This window comes from Bos grunniens, chromosome 16 (assembly GCF_055505025.1).
Source record: "Bos grunniens cultivar Pamir isolate PY7600 chromosome 16, Bosgru_T2T1.0, whole genome shotgun sequence".
Taxonomy (NCBI): domain Eukaryota; kingdom Metazoa; phylum Chordata; class Mammalia; order Artiodactyla; family Bovidae; genus Bos; species Bos grunniens.
The window spans coordinates 78,870,692-78,889,247 of record NC_141180.1 but is presented as its reverse complement, the minus strand read 5'-3'; the positions used below and the strand labels follow the sequence as shown (position 1 = coordinate 78,889,247).

At 47.0% G+C, this 18,556-nt stretch overlaps 1 protein-coding gene across 7 annotated transcripts in view; it reads left to right on the top strand.

Moving 5' to 3' along the window:
* The window catches only part of LOC147357088 (uncharacterized), a 49,250-nt gene extending 40,255 nt beyond the window's left edge, over window positions 1–8,995 (top strand). For 2 of the 7 annotated variants that reach the window (XM_086342918.1, XM_086342916.1), the window contains exons 2-6: window positions 3,544–3,757; window positions 6,058–6,100; window positions 6,366–6,472; window positions 6,940–6,992; window positions 7,244–8,995. In XM_086342918.1, coding sequence (XP_086199044.1) covers window positions 3,685–3,757; window positions 6,058–6,100; window positions 6,366–6,472; window positions 6,940–6,992; window positions 7,244–7,402 — 435 coding nt within the window. In that variant the 5' untranslated portion in view covers window positions 3,544–3,684 and the 3' untranslated portion in view covers window positions 7,403–8,995. Of the gene's footprint in view, window positions 1–2,609; window positions 2,821–3,539; window positions 3,758–6,057; window positions 6,101–6,365; window positions 6,473–6,939; window positions 6,993–7,243 lie in introns of those variants that run through there. The other 5 variants (XM_086342915.1, XM_086342914.1, XM_086342913.1 and 2 more) reach the window with 5 other exon arrangements.
* The last annotated feature ends 9,561 nt before the right edge of the window (window positions 8,996–18,556 follow it).

Sequence of the window (18,556 nt, the reverse complement as noted above, 5' to 3'; positions counted from 1 at the left end):
GAATCCAAGGGGTACACAGTCAGCAGCTTAGTCTGGCACAAAAGCTCTGCTTCCTCTCTCCGGTCACCCCACCTCAGAGCCTGTCCCCCATACCAGGGCTCTGTCCTCTCTGGCAGAGCCTGTCTACACAGCTGCCATAGTGCCAGCCAGGAGGCCCCAGAGAGTTCTCTTTTCCAAGAGATTATCTGTTCTCCTTGACACATACGGCTCTTTGAAGAAGCCCGTTTCTGTTTCTCCTGCATCTTTTGGTTTGTGCTCCTTGATCACACCCTTGGTAAAGTGCCCACACCCACCCTACGGTGAAGAAACTCAGACCAGCTGTTCTCAGATTTTTTGGTCTCAGTGCCCCTTTATACTCTTAAAAATTTGCTTTACAGCCTACATAAGCAAATTTTTAAGAGTATTAAGGGGCACTGAGACCAAAAAATCTGAGAACAGCTGGTCTTGGAGAAGGAAATGGCAACCCACTCCAGTATTCTTGCCTGGAGAGAATCCCAGGGATGGCGGAGCCTGGTGGGATGCCGTCTATGGGGTCGCACAGAATCGGACACGACTGAAGCGACTTAGCAGCAGCAGCAGCAGCAGGCTGTATCCATCTGCATTTACCACATTAGGAATTAAAACTGACAATTTAAAAATAAGTTTTAACTAATTTTTAAAGAAGTACTATAACCATTACATATTAATACAGTTAACACACTTCTATGAAAAATTAACCATATATTCCAAATCATGAAAAATTTAGTGAGAACAAAAGTGTTGCTTGACATTTTTGCCAATCTCATGATTAATATCTAGCTTGGTAAAAGAGAACTAGATTCTCAGATCTGCTTCTGCAGTCAGTCTTTGCCATGTCACATGTCACGTAGCCTTTGGAAAACTCCACTGGACCTTGAGAAACACCGAGAGTGAAAATAGCAACTAACCTCCTAGCACTATGATGACAGAGTTTTTATGCTCCCAAACCTCTGAAAGGCTCTCTGGAACCCCCAGGATAACCCCTAGGATATTCCCAGACCACACTTTGGGAACTGCCTGCTGCGTTAGACCATTGGTCTCCTTATGTTAAGCAGACTATGGATTGCAGTTGTTCAGTCGCTGAGCCATGTCCACCTCTTTGGGACCCCATGGACTGCAGCACTCTCGAGTATGGATTGGGTCTCAGTAATTCTTGTTTGAAGCACTTGGAAATATCTGTGCCATTGCGAGTTATTCTACCCTCATAGTCACCCGGGGAAACACTGCACTTGTTCTGCTGATGGCATTTGGTTCTTATAGAGGACAGCCTCCTGAGATGAGGCAGCTCTGTTGAATATCCTTAGTGCTTTCAGATCTTTGTTTTTTGAGGAGCATTTTGATTTCGGGAAATAGCCAATGGCAACGTGAACTGAAATCTGGCAAATTACTTGGGTAGTAAGTTGGGTAACATTTCATTTTTGGATTTTAAAAAGAAACACTGACTTCTTAATATTTGGATTTCAAAGCTGCCTTAACAAGCTAATGTTACATATATATTCATGCCTGTGCAGATGATGTTTGAATATGTTTAATAATTGCGCCATCCTCTGAAGAGTAAAAATTGGAAACAAAGCCTTAATGTCCACAAGGAGACCAGTTAAATAAACCATGGACATCCATGGAGTAGAACGCTTGGCAGATGAAAAAAAGAATGAGAAAGAGCTTTACATATTGATAACGAATTAACTCCAATGTGTATCACATGAAAAGGCAAGAGGCAGATTAATATATATAGTATGCTATCATCCACAGGAAAAAAACTGTATTGCTTGTATGCATCTATACGTCTGTGTGTGTGTGTGTGTATGTGTGTGTGTGTGTATGTGTTTGCTCATATACGTAAGGTGTTCATGAGCAAACATGAACACCCTATGTTTGCTGGTTGCCTCCAGAGAGAGGAACTAGCTGCCTGGGGTGAAGAGTAGAAAAGCACCTTTTCAAGGACTATCTTTCTGTTCCTTTTAAGTTTATAGTCATATGAATGTTCCTAATAAAATAAAAACTTTCAGAAGCCCCAAACTAAAAAAATTATGATGTTCCCTCCTTTCAAAATTAAAAATAAAAACAATTCTTAACACTTATAAAGGCTATTCTCCACAGAGGAGTTCTTAGTATTACTCGAGCAATTAGGATGATTATTAGAAAAACAATACAATGTACACGGGGGGCACATCCAAAGAAGACACCAGAAGGGGAGGAACTAGTCATTCTGTTCAGTCCAGTTCAGTCGCTCAGTCGTGTCCACCTCTTTGCGACCCCATGGACTGCAGCACGCCAGGCCTCCCCGTCCATCGCCAACTCCCAGAGTCTACTCAAACTCATGTCCACTGAGCCAGTGATGCGTTTTGTAGTCCTACCTTATTCTTTTCACCCTCGCCCCATTCCCCAAAGGGGGAAACTGAGTCCAGACAGGCTTAGTGACTCATCTATGTCATTTGGGCTCTGGGCTCTGACTCCTGCCTTGTTAGGGGGTTTCCTGATGTCTCCTGCAGGTCTCTTTGTGGGGGTGTGGCCGTGGGTGGGGGGTGGAGGGGGACAGATCCTCTTTCATTTGGTGCTAAACACCATCTCTCCCCACTTCCCACCCACAGCAGGGGTCGTGATGGCAGCTCTTGGGCAGTGTCCTCTGCACCCCGGCCCCTTCGGCTCTCCACGCACCCAGGCGGGGCCACCTCCTCCAGGCTCTGCTGGGACACTGCTCTTGGTTCTGCAGACAAAGTGCCTCAACTTCCACAATCGGCACTTCCCACATCAATCATCACCTACTTTATCATCCAGTTTGGTTGGTTCAGATGACTTTAAGTAAGTAAGCGTTAGTCACTCAGTCGTGCCCGACTCTTTGCGACCCCATGGACTGCAGCCCACCAGGCTCCTCTGTCCATGAGATTTTCCAGGCAAGGATACTGGAGTGGGTTGCCATTTCCTTCTCCAGGGGATCTTCCCAACCCAGGGATCAAACCCAGGTTTCCTGCACTGCAGGCAGATTCTTTACCAACTGAGCTACAAGGGAAGCCCAGATGTCTTTGGACTGTCTTAAATCAACTTCTCCTTCAAAGGATAAAGATTTACCATCAATGAAGGGATTGAAAGTCTGTGGTGGAGACTTGCCAAGGTTCTGATAGAGGCTGAGTGACCCTGGTTGGGTTCCTCAGAAGAATCTTGGGCATTTATTCATTCATTCACTCAACGAATGTATGTTGAACCTATTAATTGGAGAGGCACTGTTCTAGGCCCCAAGTATATGGCGATGACCACAACAGGGAAGCTTTCTGTTCCTGTGGAGCTTATGTTCTTATGATAAGAGACTAACAGTAAGCAAGCAAACTAATCAGTGGTTGTGGTAAATTCACATTCTAGTTAAGAGATCAGAGGGCGATGAGGCAGAGAGGCTGGGATGCTGACTTTGGACCGTGTGCTTGGGGAAGGCCTGTCTGAAGATGGCCTCTTTAAGAGAAAGAAATTATCTCAGGGCCCTGAGGCCCTCCTTTCCAGAGGTGAGAGTCTAACGTTCTCTGCATCAGACAGGTTCCTGTGGAAGAATGAAACACAGGGAGGAGAAGAGAACTGCCGATTCCCAGGGGCCTGTGTCTGCCAGCGGCTGCTAAGTACCTCTGAGAAACTCTGCTTTGAGCTAATAGGAACCCCCTGTTCTGGGAAGATCAGTATATGGAACAAAAACCTCTGGGTGGACCCCTGGGCAAGATGAATTTGACCGACCATATGTTCCAGGACTCCAGCGGTAAGTCCTAGACACCACCACTCAGTTGCTCGGCTTGGGTAAGATGAGCAAAATGCCAGCTCTGGGAAAGTGGCTACTAGTTTCTATTAAATAATAGTCTGACCATTTAGTTCTTGAACAACACTATGACCATCCCACAGATGAGGAAAATGAGACTCAGAGAGGTGACATGACTGTCCTAAGATCACACAGTTAGCAGTACCTGAGCCCAGGCCACGGGACCCTCAAGCTCAGATTCTTTCACGATGTCATCCTTCATGCTGTTATGCCCACCGACCTTCCTCGGCCTTCCCAGGACAGGCCTTTGCCCTTTTCGGGCCCTAAATGAACACTCTCATGTTGTCTGTCTTCCTTACTGAGAACAGATGTGCCCTGCCTGGCCAGCACCCTCCAGCTGGTACCCCAGGCTCCTGTCTTATCACTCTGGGCTTTTGTACGACATTCACCACCGCCTACACACTCAAGTCCTGTGTCTCGGTATCTCATCTTGAATAATTCCCTGCTGGTGCTGTGGGCACTGGAAGATCTGGTTTCCAAGTCCCCTCCCTACCCTTTGCCCAGACAGTGGGCAGGGTCTGTTAAAGAGAAACTTGGTGAGCCAGCTGTCATACTTAGAAGGGGGACAGGAAAGAAGGCCAAGAGGAAGTGAACCATGGAGGTACCTGACCCAAATCCACCCAGCCTTCGTGCTCCAGGAGCTGTAATTCTTGGTGCAGTACTTCTGCCTTTAGATATTATGTATCGTCAGTGGGTATTAGCTTGCCCTAGTGATCCAGTAGGTTCCCTCTTCCCCACTCCAGCAGCAGTCTCTGCATCTCAGCTCCCAAGATGTGTCTGGAGAGCTGCGCTGAACCATGCAGCTCTGCTTTAAGGGGGAAGGAATAGGAAGAGGCCTAAGTACAGGCAAGAAAGCTTTGAGTTTAGAATTGAAAACATGGACTCCAGCACTGACTCCAGCACTTAGTAGCAGCAAGTAACTGACCCTGAGGTAGGAGGTTGGGTTACATGTGTTTTAAGATTCCCTCTAACTCTGAGAATCCAGGGTCAGACTGAATGGAGAGGGGATAAGTTTAGTGTCTCCATCCCTTGATGCAGGAGAAATTTTTGAAGTGTGAATGATAACACCATCACCTCCTCACCAAACATGGGCAGGCTGTAACAGCTGGTGCCTCTGCCTGGTTCCATTCCAACTGCCCGGTGTCCTGACCATTCCCCATCCCTCACATGTGCGCCTCCCTGGGGATGGTTGCCTGCATCCTCCTGATTGTCTTTTTTCTGGACATCCTGCCGTGGCTGTTGACCCTTTGTAAGAATGGCAGAACTCAGGAGTACAACAATAGCCTGATAGCAAGCTGCAGTGTAATTCAGGTCAGAGAGATACAAGTTCAAGTCTGATCTCTGCCATTGTCTAGCTCTATGACCTTGAGCAAGTCTGATCTTTGTGGGCTGGTTTCCTTACTGTGAGGTGGGTGTAATGATTGCTTCCAGCTTATTATCTGTCTGTGAAGAATGAATAAGATAATGAATGTGCCGGGTATATATACAGTCCCCAGTGTAAGGTAACTAATATTACTGTTTAGGGTCCCATAGAGTTCATTTGGGTGTGTGTTGTCTCGGTCATTTCCAGCTGCTATAACAAATTACTGTTTGGGTGGTTTATAAACAACAGACATTTCTCATAGTTCTGGGGGCCAGAAAGTCTAAGGTAAGGCCCTGGCACATTCAATGTCTGGTGAGAGCCCACTTCTGGTTCTTAGATGGTTGTCTTCTTGTGGTGTCCTCACAGGTTGGAAGGGGGCAAGGAGACCCTCTGGAGTCTCCTTTATAGAAGAACTAATCCCATTCATGAGGGCTCCACCCTCTTGACCTACTCACCTCCCAAAGACCCTACCTTCAAACACCATCACCTTGGGGGTTACGATTTCAACACATGAGTCTGGCAGGACACAAGCATTCAGTCTATGCTGCTGCTGCTGCTGCTAAGTCGCTTCAGTCGTGTCCGACTCTGTGCGACCCCATAGATGCCAGCCCACCAGGCTCCCCCGTCCCTGGGATTCTCCAGGCAAAAACACTGGAGTGGGTTGCCATTTCCTTCTCCAATGCATGAAAGTGAAAAGTGAAAGTGAAGTCGCTCAGTCGTGTCCGACTCTTTGTGACCCCATGGACTGCAGCCCACCAGGCTTCTCCATCTGTGGGATTCTCCAGGCAAGAGTACTGGAGTGGGGTGCCATTGCCTTCTCCGATTCAGTCTATAGCATGTGTTAAAGAATTACTCTCAAATTTCCTTTCCCTTTCTGCAGAGAACATCACCACCTCAACGTCAGGCCCCACACTACCCAGCAGGTGGGTGAAAGAAGGGCTGGCCCCTGGAGGAGTATCGGGGATCTTGGAAGGGGGTCTGCTTGGCCCCGTGTGGGAACTGGCGTGGGTGGGACCTTGGCGTGGAGATCGGGGCAGAGGGAAGAGGGTCGACATGGAGGCAGGAGATGGTTGGCTGTTGGGGAGGTGGAAGCCCAGCAGTGGGGAGGCCCCAGGGCCACCTTGTGGATAGTCCCCACAGCCGGCCAGGGCACTGAAGTGTCCTCATTCTCTCGTTCACTTCCCTCAGCCTAGACACAGCGGCCACAGCTGTTTCTGGCTCCATTGGTGTCGTGGCCCTCATCTTGCTCCTGGTGGGACTCTTGTCCGTGACTCTGAAGAAATGGAGGCATGAGAGTGAGTTGACCAGCTGGCCCTGGAGCTGAGTATGAGGACAGGGGGGAAACTGAGGGCAGGAATGGGGTGTCTTTCCTCTGGGGCAGCCTTGGGGGAGGGGAGAACAGGGAGGCTGTAGGTCTATTCTCTGGAGTTGCCAGGGACTCAGCACAGAGCAACAAGATTTGTTTATGGTACAAACTCTTTATGCTAAAAGTCACACATGAGCAATCTGAACAGACATGGTTCAAATGCATCAACTAAAATAAATTTTGATACCAAGTAATATCTAAATAATAACCAAAATCATAAAGGGTAAAACAGTGCTCACTCTCCCTGTCTCTTCCTGGGCACTTAGCCCAGTCTCATAGGGCCAATGGGTTGAACGTGGTGGCTTTGCATTCTGAAGTTCAACCCTAAGTCCAGCAATCAAAGAAAGATGGCTACCACCCAACTCAGACTGACTCTGAATTTATTAATTCTTCTAGGACTATTTAAGAAACAACAGAAGCATCAGACCAACTTTCTCCACAAATCCTTGGTAAGGAAATGGCTGAGTCATACCTAGAGGGTCTCCTGGTTATCTCTGCCAGGATTTCATGCTGTTCCTAGGCAGGCACCACACAGGCATAGTGGTGATGAGGCAGAGAACAGCCCTAAAAGAAATGTTTTTGAAGATCAGAGCTTGCTCAGCAAGAACCCGAGGTTCCACTTGCTGTCCTGTAGGGACCCCGGTAGCCTGTTTTGTCTTTGGAATCACTGGTGTCTCTAACCTGCATCCTGTCTCTAAAGGAGCTTTCCTGCCATGCCGATGCCATATATTCCAACGTGATCAACCTGGCACCCAGGAAAGAGGATGACTTCGCTGTCTATGCCAACGTGCCCCCTTTCAACCGCCCCAGGAGGACATCACCAGACCACGTGGAATATGCCTCCATTGTATTTCACTGATGAGAGGCTCGTGAGATGCTTCAGAGTGGAGAGTCAGACCTGTGCCTATCTGTATCCTGATGCGGCTTTTGCTCTAGATATGTGTGTATATGTGTGCATGTGTGTGTGTGTGTCTTTGCACGTGCCTGTGTGTGTTCATGCACGCCCATGCTTAAAAACCATAATATGTATTCTGATGGAGGTAAATGACTTGGTATTTCTTCTAATTTATTGGAAGCAAGGTGCAGTTCTAATGGAAAGGGGTGACATCTGAGTGACAAGGGACATAGTCATTTCAGCCACTCTGAGCCAGAGGCAGGTTCCTGAGAGAGACTGGCCGAAAGAAGAGCCGTCTGTCTCCCCTGCCCCTCATAAGGCCAGGGCTGAGGAGCAGGGCTCACCCCACTCAGGGACCAGCTCCTGGACTTCGTCTCTGCTGTGCTGCCCTGTAAGGAACTGACTCCCTGCAGAGGTTAACACGTGCATCACACTCAGGTCTGTGGCTGATCACCACGCACATTTTCACAGCAGCTTTCCAGGGCCATGCAGCAAGTGTGGAGGGAGGCGGCGTGGGGGAGCTGCAAGTCCATGGGGTCTCAAAGAGTTGGACATGACTGAAGCAACTTAGCACGCAAATGCAATGGAGAAAAGAAAATTTCATTTAAAAACAAAGCTTATGGAAGCCACTTTCATCTTCGAGGATGATGTGATTCACATCGTTAAGAAAACACCTATTCTACGGATCCATTCCATCTATAGAGACTGGAGAGGGGAGATGAAAGTAGGAAGGAAACACAAAGATTTCCAAGCCTCTGCCTTCTTTTCTATTGATAATGGGAAAGTTCAAGAGCAGGCAACCCTTTGTCTTTAACATAGCTGTATGATGACCAGGTACCCTGATTTGTTGGGGATTTTCCTGGTGTACAACTGTGGTCCCAGCAAAATTATTATTAGATCCCCTTTCATTCTCTAAATTGTCATAGTTTGGATGATAGATTATGTGGTCACCTGTTCACAAGATTTTGAAAGTGCAAAAGCAATTCCAAGACCAATAAGGAAGGGAAAGCAAAGTTGTTTTGTACAATAAAGTGGGAACGGAATCGGGGTGGGAGTGGAGGAGGCTGCATGTACGGTGCCTTGGGGAGGTGCGAGGGCAGTCTGGAGGCCAAACGGAGCTAAAATCACATAAAGATTTCCACCACCATAAACCTTGGTAAAGCCCACTGAACACAACAATTCCTGGTGCGGGTATTTAGGGGAAGGGGGCACCATGGAAAGGGAACCGAAGTCTACATCTAGGTCAGCATAGAGCAGAAATAAAGGGAAGTGGTAAGAGGTGCAATATGAATGAGCTGGACCGTTCAGAGGAAGGCTGAGCTCAGAGCCGGAAGAGAACACAAGAACGCAAACTCTCTGAAAATTCTCAGAAATCTCAGGGAGGGGACCAGAGTTTCGGAAGAACCTACAGTTGGGAGGTTAACAACGGTATTTAATGGGTAGTTTGACCTCAGCATGAATCTGGGTTGTAAAATTTAAACAGCTTCCTTTATGGTGAGACTTCTCAGAGGCTTCAATATGTAATCTACTTCATGAATAAAGTCCTTCATAAATAAAGCTCTCTTTTGTTTTCCTAGGGAGCATTCCATAGGACAGGAAGTAATCCTTGTAACATCCTGTGGGAAGGCTTTTTTAAGGGGCCACCTGCCCAGGAGGCACTGTCACAGGGATCTTGGGTGGTGTGGGCCTGGAACGGCTTGCCGTGAAGCCTCTGTTCCCGGCCAGAGGTTGGGGTCAGGTCACGGCGGTGAGAGCACCAAATTCCGGCCACTAGACCAGTGGTCGGTGACAAGGCCCTGCCCCTTCAGCTTTGAGGCAGAAGAATTTCCACAAAGATGGAAAGTAATGTTACAAAGTATTTATTAGGAAGAAAAAGTACAGTACTTATGGATAGACACACGAAAGAGAGAGTCACACTGTCGTGGTGGTTTAAATCATTTGTATGGGACATTTCTTCTGGGTTTCTTTTGGCCAGTCATTCTGATTTGCCTGGTTCAGAGTCCGTATTTGGTATATCTCAGTGTCCTCCTGTGTGTGCACATGCATCTCTTAACAGAGATGGATTCCATGGAAGAGCCTATGGGCGGAGCTTCACTTAGGATCACTCTCCTTTTGACCTCCAAGGAGCCTTTCTGCGCGTGTGTAGTCGGGGAGGTGTCCTGACTTGGAGAATGAGAAATACATGGTCTCTTCTATCTGGGCAGGGCCCAGCTTCCTCTCTCAATTGTCCTGCTATTGATATTTTGGAGTTTCAGCTTGCAGGGGATGACTCTCCAATTGCTTTACACTGGGGGAGGGGGCACCTACCTCCTGCCTCAAAAGGGGGATCTCAGCCTAACTCTGCTTCTGATTCTACCCAAGAGTGAACAGTAGTCATTATTAGTCTTGTATGTGGCAAATAGAATGGCTGTGAAGCCAGGACACTTCCCTTTTCCAGCCTTGATTTGTACCCAACAGTTCCCATTTTAGCTTCCCAGGTGGCTCTAGTGGTAAAGAACCTGCCTGTCAATGCAGGAGACATGAGAGACACGGGTTCCACCCCTGGGTCAGGAAGATCTCCTGGAGAAGGGAATGACAATCCACTCCAGTATTCTTGCCTGGAGAAGCTCATGGACTGAAGAGCCTGGGGGAACTGCAGGCCGTGGGGTCACAAAGAGTTGGACATGACTGAGGGGACTGAGCCCCATATTTAGTGAGGCAGCCAGAGACATCTCTCTGAGCAGTAGCTCCCAGCTGGAACAATTTTGCTCCCCCTCCCAGACATCTGAAAATATCTGGAGACACTTTCTATTGTCACAGAGGAGTGGTGTGTGTGTGTGTGCTACTGGCATATATAGAGGCTAGGGATGTTATCAAAATGCACTGGAAAGCCCCCTACAAAATAGAATTGTTCTGCCTAAAATGTCAGTCATGCTGCTGTTGAAAAACCCTGCTCTAGGTTTTTCTGGAGCCTGTTGTGTGGTTCCAATACATAGCTAAGATGAAGATGTTGACCAGCCTCTCCATGTCCCAGCCTTGGGACCCATGGTGATTTCAACAAATTAAAACAAGCCCCCCCTGCCCCCCAGATGATTTAAAAGTCTCAGCAACTAGAAGGATGACTGAGCAACCATCTTGATTTGCCTTGGATTGTTTCTGTTTTAGCACTGAGAGCATTGAGTTTTAGCATCAAAGAGTTTGGGGAACCCCTCAAGTCTGGCCTGCTAGCAGCTAGAACTCTCTGCTGCTGAATTAGCCTTTGTGATCTTATTTTATTTTTTAAATTTATTCACTTTAATTGGAGGCTAATTACAATATTGTAGTGGGTTTTGCCAAACATCGACATGAATCAGCCATGGGTGTAGATGTGTCCCCCATCCTCAACCCCCCTCCCACTTCTCTCCCCATCCCATCCTCCAGGGTCATCCCAGTGCACCAGCCCTGAGCATCCTGCCTTATGCATTGAACCTGGACCGGCGATCTGTTTCACATATGATAAGCGAGCAGCTGCATTTCTCAGTTAGGATGGGAGAATTCTGGACAGTTACAGCTGAAGCCCAGAGTACAAGCGAGATGCACACTCCAAGGAGGCCCAGGGTGTGGGCACTGAGACGAGTCCCTCCAGCTCACCTGCAAAGCAAGTTGTCCACAGACCTTTGGCCTGGTGGACGAACCCACTCACACCCATGGCTCCTGCCTTGCATCACTCTCAGAGGAGTTGCTCAATGTGTTTTGCTGAGACAGCGAATGGGTGCTGCTGTTTTAGAAGATTCTTCAGAAATTCTGTAAAGTAGGTTGAGACACTTCTTTCTAGACGTTTGGTCATGTGGTGGTTGATCTTTGTCTTGGGGAAGCACAGTTCTGGAGGACTCTGAACACGCTCCAAGAAAATGTGTTTGCTTTAACATGGACAGGGATTTGCAGTATGAAACACTTTGCAAAGTACTGAGAAAAATCTCTTTCTGTGACTGGAAATGTGGTTCACTTGCTCTGTTAACGTTTCTATCAGGGGATAGAAAAGACCAGCTTCTCAGTGCCCAGCAGAGAGGAATATTTTATTACTGACAGTATTTGAAATTAGTGGTGCATAGTGATAACAAAAGCAGACTGCCTTTAGTCGGTTTTATTATCTTCTAAATCCTCTGCAGACAAGGCACCCCTTTAGTGCCTGCTTCCAGGATGGACAGCTCTGACTGCCACCTGCCCCCTACCCACTACATTCACCACTCTCTAGGTAGCTATCAGTCTCGATCCTTCACTTAGCTTGTACAACATTTGACAAGTTAACTAATTTCTTTAAACCTTGATTTTCTCATCTGTTAGATGGTGAAAATAATTTCACAGATTATGGAAATAATCTGTGACTCCTTTGAAGATCGGTATCATCCGATGGTGTTTATGAAAACGTTCTGTAAATTGTAAGATGCTGTAGAAAAGGTGAAGGATGATTCTCCACTGATTATATGACAATTGATTATGTTACAAGGAGTTATTTCTCATGGATCTGTTCAATAGACTAGACCAACAGGACGATTTTATCATCATTAAAAGAGCATGGCCACTGTGCGTTAACACATTTTTGTTTTTAAGAACCCACCTCAAGTACTACTCAGCAACATCTCCTCATAAACGGGAACTCAACAAATAAATAAATCATGTCGTCCCTAATTTTTCACTTCCTTAAGAGCCAGTGATCTAAGAGGAGTCAAGCTCATGCTCGTGCACGGCCATGTTGGACACTTTGCAACCCTTTGGACGGTAGCCCTCCAGGCTCCTCTGTCCATGGGATTCTCCAGGCAAGAATACTGGAGTGGGTTGCCATTTCCTCCTCCAGGGGATCTTCCCGACTCAGGGATCAAACCCATGTCTCCTGTTTTGCAGGATTCTTTACCCACTGAGCCATCGGGGAAGCTACCGTTTCTAGGCATAGATGTTAAAAACTAGATTTACTGAATTCACCAATATTCCCTGGAAATACCTAGCTGGAGCCACCTTGACTGTGTAAGGAAAGTGGGGGGACAGTCAGAGGCCCCACAGAGTTAGAAGGATGTTCTTGAGGCTTGGCATCGGGCACTCCCACCCCTTTCCTCTTGTGTCTTTGCCAGGCCTTCAGAGTGTCCTTAGCAAGCTCCACCTGTCCCTGATAGAACATCTCGGGGACCTCTCCTGACCCTTTGCCAGGAGACATCTCTGTTCCCCAAGGTGTTAATGCCATCTACTTGCCAGTGCCCCTGAAATCTACATCTCCAACTGTAGACATCGGTAGACACTCATCTACCTGCTTACTGGACTTCACCTCTTGAAGTATGACAGCAATAAAAATGAAAAATACTTTCGTAGTCTTAGCTGTGTGTAAACACTAATGCGGTCTTAACAGAGACATTTGAAGTACCTCACATATAATAACTCATATAAGCTTCACAGCAGCACTTGAGAAAGCTACTATTATTCCTATCTTCAAGAAATGGGTCACAGAGAAGCTGGGTAGCGACGCTAAGCAGGCGGAGTCGGCCTCGCTTCGGGGCCTGGTCCTCACGCACCGTGTGTCCCGGCCCCTGTGTGTGCATCCTCGCCAGCACCGTCGCGGAAAGGAGCCTGCTGCTCCCCCGCCACTCTCTCCCTCCCCGCCAGTCCCCCATGGCCTGAAGGGAAAAATCCAAGTCACCTTGCAATTGTCTTTCTCCCACCTCCATTCCAAGTAATTCAACCACCAAATCCTATCACTTCTACATCCTACATGTTCAAAAAATCTGTTTAATTACCTCTCTCTCTCTCTCTAGTCTAACTTTGCAACCAGGGGTTCTTCAAAAACAAACTGCCAGGGGCATTTATCAGTTCACCTTTCTTCAGCTAATCAGCTTCCCTTCAGCAGTTTCCAGTTGCCTGTTGGATAAATCCTAACTCCTTAGCCGAGTCTACAAGGCCCTCTGTGACCCCACCCATACCCACCACCTTGGCCCCATTGCTCCTCATTGCTGCCCCCACCCCCGCCCCCCCTGCTTCATTTCGGCTGGCTCTGAGTTTTCCAGATGCTCTGGTTCTCTCTCTCCCCACTGAGACTTTACTCACGCTCTTCCTTCTGCCTGTAACCCTTCCCCCATTCCCTAGGTCAGAGTGAGACCTTCTCTGACTGAAGACTGTGATGAGCCTTTCTGCTGTTCCCCAGCTCCCTTTAACTTTCCAGGAGATAGGATTCACCACATCTGAGTGTAATTTCTCATCTGAAGTCTATGATCCCAACTGCTTGAGGGTAGGGATCATGTCTGTCTTCTTTCTCTCTGGGTCCTAAATGCAGAGCCAGGTGCATCTTCAACTACCAAGAAATATCTGTAGCATGAATGAGTGGCAGGACTGTTCAGAGCGAATAACAAACTGACCACAGTAGCAAAACCCTTGCTATTTGATAAAATATCAGCTTTATCAAGATAGAGTTCACATGCCATACAATTCATGATTCTACAGAAGTATGCAATCATCACCACAATTTTAGAGCATTTTCATCACCCCAGAAGAAACCTTTTCTCATTATCAGTCACTCTTCACTTCTTCCTATGTTATTTTAAAAAGATAATAAAGCCTGGTGTTTGCAGAGTGTTTCATATGGGTAAATAGAGCCCATGTGGGCTCATTGAATCTTGAACAATTCTGTGAGGTGGGCATTGGATGGCATCTGTCAATGAGTTTTAACTTCAGTTTATGGAGGAAGACTTTTAATCAATAAAAATTTTTATCTAAAAGGAAGGGGAGAAGTGGTGGAGGTGGAGGTGCCCAGGAGGCTGGAGTCTTCTGCTTGCAGACTGTTCATTCTGGATAGGTACTGGCTGGGATCACTGACTTGATGGACATGAGTTTGAGCAAGCCCCGGGAGTTGGTGTCGGACAGGGAAGCCTGGTGTGCTGCAGTCCGTGGGGTCACAAAGAGTCGGAACTGAGCGACTGGACTTGGAAGCTCCACGCATGCTGTCACATGAACTTGGGGTGCTGCACTGCACCTGACGCTCTGGGGAGTTCAGGGTCCACAAAACTCACTGTTGAGAACATTTATTAGTTGGAAGATGCAGATGGTAGATAAATAATACACAAAGCAAATAGATTTTGAGATAATATTACAAGATCTGAATCTGAATCCTGATTCTGATACTTATTACAACTCTCTGACTTTGGGAAAGTTAACCTTCCCATTTATAATACTTTGGTCACCTAATGAGAAGAGCCAACTCATTGAAAAGGACTCTGATGCTGGGAAAGATTGAGGGCAGGAGGAGAAGGGGATGACAGAGGATGAGATGGTTGGATGGCATCACTGACTCAATGGACATGATTTTTGAGCAAACTCCAAGAGATAGTGAAGGATAAGAAAGTCTGGCATGCTGCAGTCCACGGGGTCACAAAGAACTGGACACGACTTAGTGACTGAACAGCAACAAACCATCCCAATATTCAGCTTCTTTACTTTAAAACAGTATCCATAGTATTTTCCTTGTATGGTTGTTGTGAGGATTAAAGGAGCTAGTGTATTGAAGCAACTTCATATATTGGTGCTCAGTGAATAGTAGAACATTTTATTACTGATGAACAGATTTTTAAAAAATGAACTAAAGCATGCATGGAAGTAACACTATATAATTGCTATCCAGGTTGTAGTGGAATAGACACGCTCAAGCACAGATAAAGGAACACACATGCTGAAAGCCAAAGGTCTGTGTGACGCAAAGGCCAGAAAGTCACTTTCCTTGGGCTTGTACATCGACTTCTGCAGCTTTATTCAAAAGAAGTAATCTAAAATTACCAACAATAGCAGCAAAATCACTGTGTACAAAGTTACCCATCACTGTGTTGCTTCAGTAGTAAAAACACTGGAAACAACTGATTGATCGTCTAAAGAATGCTTTGGAATTTAGGGATATGTAAGCAAGGCAGGGGGTTGGGAGGGGAGTGGGGGTGAGCAGGGAGAGGGGCTTCCCAGGTAGTACTAGTGGTAAAGAACCCTCCTGCCAGTGCAGGAGACGTAAGTGAAGTGGGTTCAATCTCTGGGTCAGGAAGACCTCTTGGAGGAGGGCATGGCAACCTTTCCAGTATTCTTGCCTGGAGAATCCCATGGACAGAGGAGTCTGGAGGGCTACAGTCCATAGGGCTGCAAAGAGTCAGACATGACTGAAGCGACTTGGCATGCACGCACACAGCAGGGTGGGGTATTAGGCAACTGTTAAAAAGGCCATGAAAACCTTTTGGGTACAGAAGAATCCACATGGCCAGACACCCCAAGGTGGGAGGGAGCCTGGAAGAGTGTGAAGAAACAAAGACAAATACCCGAGGTGCAGCTGAGAAGGTGGATCTCGTTCAGGGTCTAAGTTCAGTGGGAAGCCACTGAGGAGTTGTTAGCAGAGAGGGGCATAACTGGAATTGCGGGTTTTAAAGGCTCATTTGTCATAATGTGGAAAACAATTTGGGAAACTGGTTCAAAAAACCCACAAGTATGCCGGAAAAGCATCATGCAAAATGGTATGAGGATGATTGAAACAAACATTTTTCCTCTTTAAAAAAACTCCTTAATCAAAAACTAAAAATAAAATGATAATAAAAAAAGATTTTAGAAAAATTCCTTAATCTTGACCCATTTTTTCTCCCTTAAAAATGGGGAGAGATAATTGACTTTCCTGCAGAAAGTAGCTATGTTCTCTGTGAGACACTGCGGCCCACGAATATTGGAGGTGTCGTGCAAGGGCGTGCAAGGCCTGGGAGGGATGTGGTCTTACAAAATGTATAAGGGGTGGGAGGTGAAAGTGAGTTATCGACCTCCATCAGCCGCTCCTTCTCCACCAGGTGATAAGCTATCAGAAATAGCTTCCTGTTGATGTTACAGATGTTATAGCTTCATTTATCACTGTCTGATCTCCTCTTGAGTCCTGCCTTTAAAGATGTCAGCTCAAAGCAGAGTGAGGAGGACCATATCACTTGGAGCTCAGCAGATAGGGGCTTGGATATGGACCTCCCAAGGAGCTCCAGCAGAAATCCACTGACCATGACCTCTGGGAAGGAACAGGCTAAGGGCTTTTGTGAGAAAATCATTATTTCATCTTCAGCAAGTGTTTGCATGTAGTTAGGCAGTGAGGTGTGGGCAAACTCTAGGTATGTATAAGGAACAGAATGCTTAAATGCATTCACTCACTTACGTATGCCACAAACACTGCTTGACTACCTTAGAAGCCAGCAGAGTTCTGGTGACTGGGGCCACGGTAGAGTTGATCCTGGGTGGCCTCGGCCTGCAGCTGAGGCCCCTGCTTGAAGCAGGGCTTCAATTTCTGGCCGGAGATTGAGGCCGGTCAACAGCAGGGAGAGTGCTGAATCTCAGCCACTAGTCCACAGAGTCAGAGGCCAGCGGCAAGGCCCTGACCCATCAGCTGTGTAGAAACAAATTTCCATGTAGAGACAGCAAGTAGTGAAACAAAAAAATTGTTTATTTGAAGAAACAATGGTATATATAGTACGTGTGGATGGACTCAAGAGCCGGCTCAGACGGAGAGTCGCACCATCGTGGCAATTGGATCACGTTCATGGGGCATTTCTTCTGGGTTTCTTTTAACCAGTCATCTTGCTTTGCTGGTTCTGAGTCCATATTTGGTTTATCTCAAGGTCTTCCCATGCGTGCACACACATCTCATAGCCCAGATGGATTCCAGCAAAGAGGTCTGACATCACTTACAACATCACTTACTATGAGGTGACGCTCCCTCCCTTTTTGACCTCCAAGTAGTCTTTCTGTGCATGTGTAGTCAGGGAGTTCTTTTTAACCTCGAGAACGAGTAATACGTGATCTGTATCTCTTATCTAGGCAGGGTCCAGCCTCCTTCATCATCCTGCTTTTATGGAGTTTCTGCCTTTATGGAATTTCTGTCCACAGGGGAGAAACTGTTCAGCCTGGGACCCATCTATCTCCTGCCTCTGAGTCATACATAGACCCTGGATTTACAGCAGAGTCATGGATGATCTAATCAAAATTCCTTGCAAATGTATATGAAGAAAATGTAGTCCAGAGAGGGCAAAGGCCTGTGATCTCCAAGTCACTGATGTCCAAATCAAGTAGACTTTCTACTGTTACAAGACTATCCCAGTGAGAGCACACACACAGAAGATCACAATATGTCGTGTTCAAAGACCCTTAGGAGAAGGCAATGGCACCCCACTCCAGTATTCTTGCCTGGAAAATCCCATGGATAGAGGAGCCTTGTAGGCTGCAGTCCATGAGGTCGATAAGAGTCGGACACGACTGAGTGACTTCACTTTCACTTTTCATTTTCATGCGTTGGAGAAGGAAATGGCAACCCACTTCAGTGTTCTTGCCTGGAGAATCCCAGGGACGGGGAGCCTGGTGGGCTGCCGTCTATGGGGTCACACAGTGTCGGACACGACTGAAGCGACTTAGCAGCAGCAGCGGCAACAGCAAAGACCCTTAACAACTACATTTAAAAAAATATATTTTATTTATGTACTTATGGTTGTGCTGGATCTTCATTGCTGCTCACGGGCTTTCTCTAGCCCTGGCGAGTGGGGTATACTTCTCGTCGTGGTGGCCTCTCCTCTTCCGGAGCACAGGCTCCAGCTTCGTGGGCTTCTGTAGCTGCTGCGTGCGGGCCCAGTAGTTGTGACACATGGGCTTAGCTACTGCACAGCATGCGGAATCTTCCTGGACCAAGGATGGAAGCCACGTGTCCTGCACTGGCAGGTGGATTCACATCCAGGGATGCCCAGCTACATGGGACTGTGAGCCTTGGAGTGGCATCATGGAAGGTTCTGGTCCAAGAATGGTCCACACAGAAGAGCAGAGCAGAGTGAATCCTGCACAGCCCTGGATGCTGACATATCTATCCTGGGTTCAGATAAAAGAGAAAACAACCTAGTGAGTCAAAATCTTGGCTTGATTCCCGTAGGTTAACTGTAGCTAGAGTTAAGTAGCAGAAGACCCTGACACTCAGGAGCAGAGAGCTGTTTGTTGACAGTGTAAGGATGAACCTGAAGGGTGTGGAAAAGCCAGTTAGGAAGTTATTCTGTAAAGCTTCCAGCATGCCCATGCATCCCTAAACTTTGAGTAAGAATGTTGCTTCCTATTGCTTCCCCGGTGGCTGGGTGCCTGGGTTGGGAA